Source organism: Phycodurus eques, chromosome 4, assembly GCF_024500275.1.
Source record: "Phycodurus eques isolate BA_2022a chromosome 4, UOR_Pequ_1.1, whole genome shotgun sequence".
Classification (NCBI taxonomy): Eukaryota; Metazoa; Chordata; class Actinopteri; order Syngnathiformes; family Syngnathidae; genus Phycodurus; species Phycodurus eques.
The window spans coordinates 16,443,747-16,450,936 of record NC_084528.1 but is presented as its reverse complement, the minus strand read 5'-3'; the positions used below and the strand labels follow the sequence as shown (position 1 = coordinate 16,450,936).

The 7,190-nt window shown below is 46.5% G+C and overlaps 1 protein-coding gene across 1 annotated transcript; it reads left to right on the top strand.

The window, feature by feature from the left end:
- The first annotated feature begins 1,149 nt into the window (after positions 1–1,149).
- Positions 1,150–6,807, top strand: LOC133401926 (adenosine receptor A1-like). Its single transcript, XM_061675457.1, has 2 exons — positions 1,150–1,511; positions 5,967–6,807. The coding sequence occupies exons 1-2, from the start codon at positions 1,150–1,152 to the stop codon at positions 6,805–6,807; spliced, it is 1,203 nt and encodes a 400-aa protein (XP_061531441.1).
- Positions 6,808–7,190: the final 383 nt, after the last annotated feature.

Below are 7,190 nucleotides of genomic sequence, written 5' to 3'. Positions count from 1 at the left end.
CCTACTTTGTGACTAGGTTGATTTCTGATGAAATGGAAACCCTTGCGGAAGTGTGGAAAACACATCTTCCTTGGAGTCGAAAGGTTCTCGTGTTGGAATCTTCGCACAGGGCCATCTGTGTTAACTTAATTGAAGACGCAAAATTGTGAATGTGAGTGAGAGTGGTTGTTTTTCCATACTTGGCTGGTGACCAGTCCCTAATGTACCCTTCCTCCCACCAAGAGTCAGCTAGGATAGGCTCAAGCTCATCCATAATGAGGACAAGCGCTAAAGTGTGTGTGTGTGTGCGTGCGTGTGTGAGTGTGTGTGTGTGAGAGAGAGATGTTTGGTGTCATTACACTTTACCACTTTGCCAACACTTGTACCCTAAAATGGTGAGATCATAAAAAAAACAAAAAGTCACAGAAAAAGCAAAAGACACTTGTGGGGGTAATGGTATAGTTGCCATTGGTTTGTTAAGACCATTGAACTGTATAAATGTTTATTCACATCATAGTATCATTCCTTAATGTAAAAAAAAAAAATGCCCCTGTATTTGATTATTTTTTTTGAAACAACAAATTTAATGGATAGCTTTGGGTGGATATCAGAATTCAAGCAAAAACATGGAACCCAAAGCACCAGGCTTAAGGTTGCGTGAGAGCTGGACCCTATCCCAGTTGATTTTAAACCAATCTATCTTATCTAACTTTATTAGATAATTGGTTTATTGTAAATGCAATTAAAATTTTAAAAATGGCCACACTGCCTTTCAATAACTAGTTGACTCAAATAAGTTAAAAGTGAAAAACAATTCTGCAAAAATTAAAAGAACAAAGGCAAGACGTAAATGTGACACATTATTTCCAGTCTTGAGAGACATACTGAGGTCTTGCATGATGCCATATATGGTGGTGCTTCCAACTCTGGAATTGTTTGCGATTTGTATTTTTCACCAAAAGTTTGGACAAATTCCTAATTGTACAGCCATTCACCCCAAAATGCTCCAGCATCTTTCCATCCTTCTCTGTATTCGTGTTACCTGTAGCCTTTAAACCCTAGAGAGAAAACGTCTACATATTGTACATGCATATTTACATAAATACAGACCAGTAAATCTTTACAAGTTTCCACATCCTTAATAAATGTTATGCTTTTATCCCTCCAGGCATGGAACTTTTGTGGCTGTACTCTCTTTGCCAGTGCATCGTCTCAGTGGCCGTGATAGTGGTGAGCGTGAGGTTATGTATGGCGGTCGGCGGCACAGCGGCCGACGTCCACGGCGGGAGCCAGGGCGCAAGTCCCCAGCACGGGAGCGTGTCTTACTGCCTTTGCCTGTGCCTGGGCTGGGTGGGCGCTATAGGGGGCGCGCTGGAGATCCCTGTCATTGTCTTCCTTAACTCAAGGACCCCGCAGTGCTTGTACACCTGTATCACTCTGGTGTGCTGCCCCCTGCTTGTGAGGCTGTTCACTATGTGCCTGCTGGTGCTGCTCACGTTGGACTGCCACCTGCAGCACCACTGGCCCAGCAGGTGAGTGCTGGATTACAAATAGATACTGTAAGTGGCCATTATGGCACCACCTAATCAATTTTCATGTAAACACATACTGTTAATTAAGCAATAAACACTGCTCATTACCGCCTTCGTAGATGTAGACATGTGAGAATGGAGGGTAAACGTGGGAGCCCGCAGTCCACAAACACACTCTCGAGCTGCCCTCTGCAGTAAATGGGAAAAATCAATATTCAACTATGAGAAAAAAGGGGCTGTAAACATGCCAGGATGCGCCATATGGGACAGTGTTACATCAAAACAGACTGCTCACTGCTACAGGCACTGTTTTTTCGCACACTTTGCTTGACTTGTGAGCCGAGATAAAAGGTAAATAAATATGAATAGGTTCGAGGATGTTTGATTGACATAAAAACAATTTGGGGGAGAAAACTATTGCTTTTCCCCCTATGATTTTATCAAATTGAATTCATTTTTAAAGATGGAAGTTGAAATAAAATGTTTGCTTTTTGGAGTCATTTCTCAAGTAAGCACCAAGACACCTCAGTAACACTGTATTTTGATAGTGTTGAATGTTAATTCATGATCTGGCTGACAGAGTTAATAGAATGGAAAATACAATACAACATCCAGTATTTGGTACACGAAGAGGACATTCTTTCCTTTGTCTTCTTCCCATTCTGTTGTGACATGAACTTGACACATGGTCAACCAATCAATTGACGACAGTGCATCAAACTGCACGCATTGGGTTCTGATCGGGGGGGGGGGCCGTTGTTATGTTATTGGACTTGTTCAAGCATAAGGGTGTCCACACGTGCACTTGGCACCAGGACACCCAAGGTCGCAGTTCGATGATCGACTTTGTGGTCGTGTCATCGGACTTGCGGCCGCATGTCTTGGACACTTGGGTAAAGAGAGGGGCGGAGCTGTCAACTGATCACCACCTGGTGATGAGTTGGCTCCGATGGTGGGGGAAGATGCCGGTCCGACGTGGCATGCCCAAACGTATTGTGAGGGTCTGCTGAGAACGTCTGGCAGAATCCCCTGTCAGAAGGAGTTTCAACTCCCACCTCCGACAGAACTTTGCTCATGTTCCGGTGGAGGCGGGGGACATAGAGTCCGAGTGGACCATTGCTGAGGTGGCCGACCGGAGCTGTGGCCGTAAGGTGGTTGGTGCCTGTCGTGGCCGCCATCCCTGAACCCATTGGTGTCCACCAATCCAAGCCTCTGGATTGGCAGACTCGGGTGGTGGTCCCCCTTCTTAAGAAGGGGGACCGGAGGGTGTGTTCCAACTACAGGGGGATCACACTCCTCAGCCTCACTGGTAAAGTCTATTCAGGGGTGCTGGAGAGGAGGGTCCGTCGGGAAGTTGAATCTCAGATTCAGGAGGAGCAGTGTGGTTTTCGTCCTGGCCGTGGAGCAGTGGACCAGCTCTACACCCTTGGCAGGGTCCTCGAGGGTGCATGGGAGTTCGCCCAACCAGTCAACATGTGTTTTGTGGACTTGGAGATGGCGTTCGACCGTGTACCTTGGGGAGTCCTGTGGGGGGTGCTTCGGGAGTATGGGGTACCGAACCCCCTGATACGGGCTGTTCGGTCCCTGTACGACCGGAGTCAGAGTTTGGTCCGCATATCCGGGAGTAAGTCGGCCTCGTTCCTGGTGAGGGTTGGACTCCGCCAAGGCTGCCCTTTTTCACCGATTCTGTTCATAACTTTTATGGACAAAATTTCAAGGCGCAGCCGAGGCGTAGAGGGGGTCCAGTTTGGTGGCCTCGGTATTGCATCTCTGCTTTTTGCAGATGATGTGGTTCTGTTGGCTTCATCAAACCGTGATCGCCAACTTTCACTGGAGCGGTTCGCAGCAGAGTGTGAAGCTGCTGGGATGAGAATCAGCACCTCCGAATCTGAGACCATGGTCCTCAGTCGGAAAAGGGTGGCGTGCCCTCTCCAGGTCGGAGATGAGATTCTGCCCCAAGTGGAGGAGTTCAAGTATCTTGGGGTCTTGTTCACAAGTGAGGGAAGAATTGAACGCGAGACCGACAGGCGGATCGGTGCAGCGTCTGCAGTGATGCGGACTTTGTATCGATCCGTTGTGGTAAAGAAGGAGCTAAGCCGAAAGGTGAAGCTCTCGATTTACTGGTCGATCTCACCTATGGTCACGAACTGTGGGTCGTGACCGAAAGAACAAGATCCCGGATACAAGCGGCCAAAATGAGTTTCCTCCGCAGGGTGTCTGGGCTCTCCCTTAGAGATAGGGTGAGAAGCTCGGTCATCCGGGAGGATCTCAGAGTAGAGCCGTTGAGATCGAGAGGAGCCAGATGAGGTGGCTGGGGCATCTGATTCGGATGCCTCCCGGACCCCTCCCTGGTGAGGTGTTCCGGGCACGTCCCACAGGGAGGAGACCCCAGGGACGACTCAGGACACGCTGGAGAGACTACATCCTTCGGCTGGCCTGGGAACGTCTCGGGATCTCCCCGGAAGAGATGGATGAAGTGGGTGGGGAGAGGGAAGTCTGGGCGTACCTGCTCAAGCTACTTTCCCCGCGACCCGACCTCGGATAAGCGGTAGAAAATGGATGGATGACACCATCTGGGAGGAGACATAAAGCAGATCCCAGTGTGGATCTACTGTGGCTACAAACGTGGTTAAAAGCTGTCAGGCTATTTGAATAAAGATTTAACAGAACATGAAAAACTTGTCAGACCTTGATGAGAACTTGGGAGGTCGCCAGGGAACATACTGGCATCTGTGGTAGTCCGTGGGGGAACCGTAGTGTGCTTTTGAGTATTCGGGACTCTGCAGCACGTACCCTCCCACAGCCCTTCCCGTGTACCTGCATCAAGCATGCAGAGAAAACTCAGCAAGTCTTAGATATAAAGAAAAAAAAAATTAAAATTCCCACAGTGCACTGTGTTTCAGACTAATAGCGCATCTGTAGCCTTCTGGAACGTAATGTAAATCTACTAATCTAGCATTAGCGGTTGGTACTGTAATGCCAGTAAGTGATAGGGTATAGATTGCTTATTACCAGTGGTGAGGCCAACACTATTTTTGGGTGAAGCCCACCCAAAACTTGCCTTAGCCCACCCTATGAATTCATCCTCTAAATAAAATAAAATAAAAAAAAAAAAAAAAAAAAAAAAACATTTATCTTTTTTTCAAGAAAGTTATGTGGTGATAGCACACGCTTAGGCATTGAAAAAAAAAGTAAACTACGTGAAAATCGGTTTAGAAATCAGCAAATTATGACTTAAAGTCCATACATTGCCTTTGAACATCGACCTTCTGAACATGGCCGCCACGCAGGCATGTTGGTTTGCCAGGGTTCTACGGCGCGCTGGCGTATTGTGTTCATATTTATGGTCAGAGCAGCTACACACATTTCCAGCTGTGTTAACGCTAATGACCAGGTAATGCTTGATTTACAACCCTGACACAGTCTATGAAATGACAGCAATGTTTCAATGCCTCCTCTTGAATTGCTCTATGATATGTGTCGGTTCTCACTGACTCAACAGGGGCTTGTAATGGTGTGTAATGCGTAGCTATTAGCTGAAAAGCTAATTAGGCACTTGAAGCTATTGCTAGCTAATTGAATACCAGAGTTTTTGCCCAGTTCATCTGATACGTTATGAAATGTCTCTGTGAAGTATCTTATGCCAAGATGCCGTGTTCTTATGCCGTGTTCATACGTAGTTTTTATTTATTTGTATTTTTTTTCTCAAAGTACTCGACCTAGACTCGCTCCTGCTTATTACAAAAGGTACTTTGTCACATGTACAATGTACTCTGTGCTCTGAATATAAGCTCAAGCAGTGGGTGAGAAACATGTTACACCCAGGGCCCATGGTCAAGGGAATTGACTGGAAACAACCCTGATATGTCATAATTTATAAACCCATGCAGCAAAGACCCAAATTCAGGTGTTAAGAGACCAGCATGAAATTGAACAAGGTACCTTCTTGCTGTGAGGCAGCACTGCTAACATGTCTGCAAGTCTCCCACATGTTGGCACCTTCCAGAACGTTTGACCATGGAATAACAGCAAAGGTCTGCATGACACAGCAATTAACTGAACTGTAGTGCTGGATCCAATCATTCATCCATCCATCCATCCTGTTCAGGCTCACATGGAAGTTGGAACCTATCTCAGCTGACTTTGGGAGAAAGGCAGACTACATCCTAGAATGTTCACGAGCCACCCACAGGGCATATACTGTACTGCTAGGTCAGGACGTAACTCTTTCATGCATTTCTACGAGTTAAACATTTCCATGGTATTTTGAGGAGGGTATAGCTCGGCCTAAGAGGAGCCATAACAGTTCTGCTGTAAATCCAAATACAGATGCGCGTTTGACTACTTGACTGCACGTTTGATTACGACAGATCTTATGTCTTAGATCTAGAGTTGATTGATTTGGAGCCCATCATGTAATCAAGCATATTATCTTATGTGATTTGTGAACACCAGGTACTCCAGTCTGGTGACCCGTCAGCGAGCCTTGTGTGTGGTCCTACTGTGCTGGATGGCTACCATTCTGACATCATTCGGCCAGTTCATCAGCTCCGACATCCTCGACAGGTGGGGTAGGATGGGCCAAGATCAGGACACAGCTGACCTCGGGTTGGACAGCAACTGGACCACACCTTTACCCAGTCTTACACCTCTCCCTAAATATCCCTATGAGCGGATGGTTATTGGGAAGCACCTTCCGTATGGAGGATTCCTGTCGAAGTTTTACATGGAGGACTTGCGTAATTTCACTTATGCTGAGATTCATAGTAGCCACTGGGGTGTTTGTGCCCCAGACACAATCCTCAGCCCCCAGTTTTTGGTCTATGTCCACGGGACAGCTGTATTCATGCTCCCCTTGCTTTTCTTGCTATTTCTTTACCTCGATCTGCAATGCAAGAACGCCAAGCAGTTTAGTCAGTCAGACGCCCCTAAGTATGATTACCGGAGGCTCCGGTCTCTGGCTCTGTCTGTCTCCTTCTTAGTTCTGCTATGCCTGCCACTCCAAATCAGCCACGCTGTCTTGCTCTTCACCCCCAGTGCCACCCTCCCCTCCTGGGTTCACGCCATGGCCGTGTTCTTCTTTCAGTTGTACGGTCTCGTGCCCCAGGTTCTCTTCACTCCCCCTGGGAAACGAGAGAGTGTTAAGCGGGCAGCATTAGCGCTCTCTGCTCATCTTCCGGAGGTGTCGCTTTCCACAGGGAAGTCTGTCCATAAGGCCTTGTGTGAGGTGGCCAACGCTGCTTCATGGGCCTCGGCCAAAAACTCCCTGAAAGCAAAAGTGTACCCAGAGGTCTGATATCCAAAGGTTCCTCTGTCCATAGGAACATGGCTATTTCAAAATATACTTACCTACACCAATTATTAATTGTGATCGTCGTTTGTTGACCAGTTTGTTATTTGTCATTATGCAAAAAGTGCACAACCTGTCTTGTGTTTCTTAAAAGAACCTAATAAATGTGGATGCAAATCTGTCCCCCTTGCACCAGAAATGGAAACAAGCACTGCATAATTTTATCTATTTGTGAGAGGAATTTGTTTATTTTTGTGCTATGTAGCGTGCTAACTAATAAAGAGATGAACAAAAAAACATAAATGTGACGTTTCATAATTTTCACTTTTGTCTGTTGTGTAATTACGGGTAATTTTCTATTTTATTTTTTGAAACTTTTGAGCCACAAT

Excerpts from the sequence above, each read along its gene's own strand:
- LOC133401926 (XM_061675457.1), top strand. The coding sequence starts at position 1,150 with ATGGAACTTTTGTGGCTGTACTCTCTTTGCCAGTGCATCGTCTCAGTG. Across the intron at positions 1,512-5,966 it reads CAGCACCACTGGCCCAGCAG|GTACTCCAGTCTGGTGACCC; the intron begins GTGAGTGCTGGA and ends TGTGAACACCAG.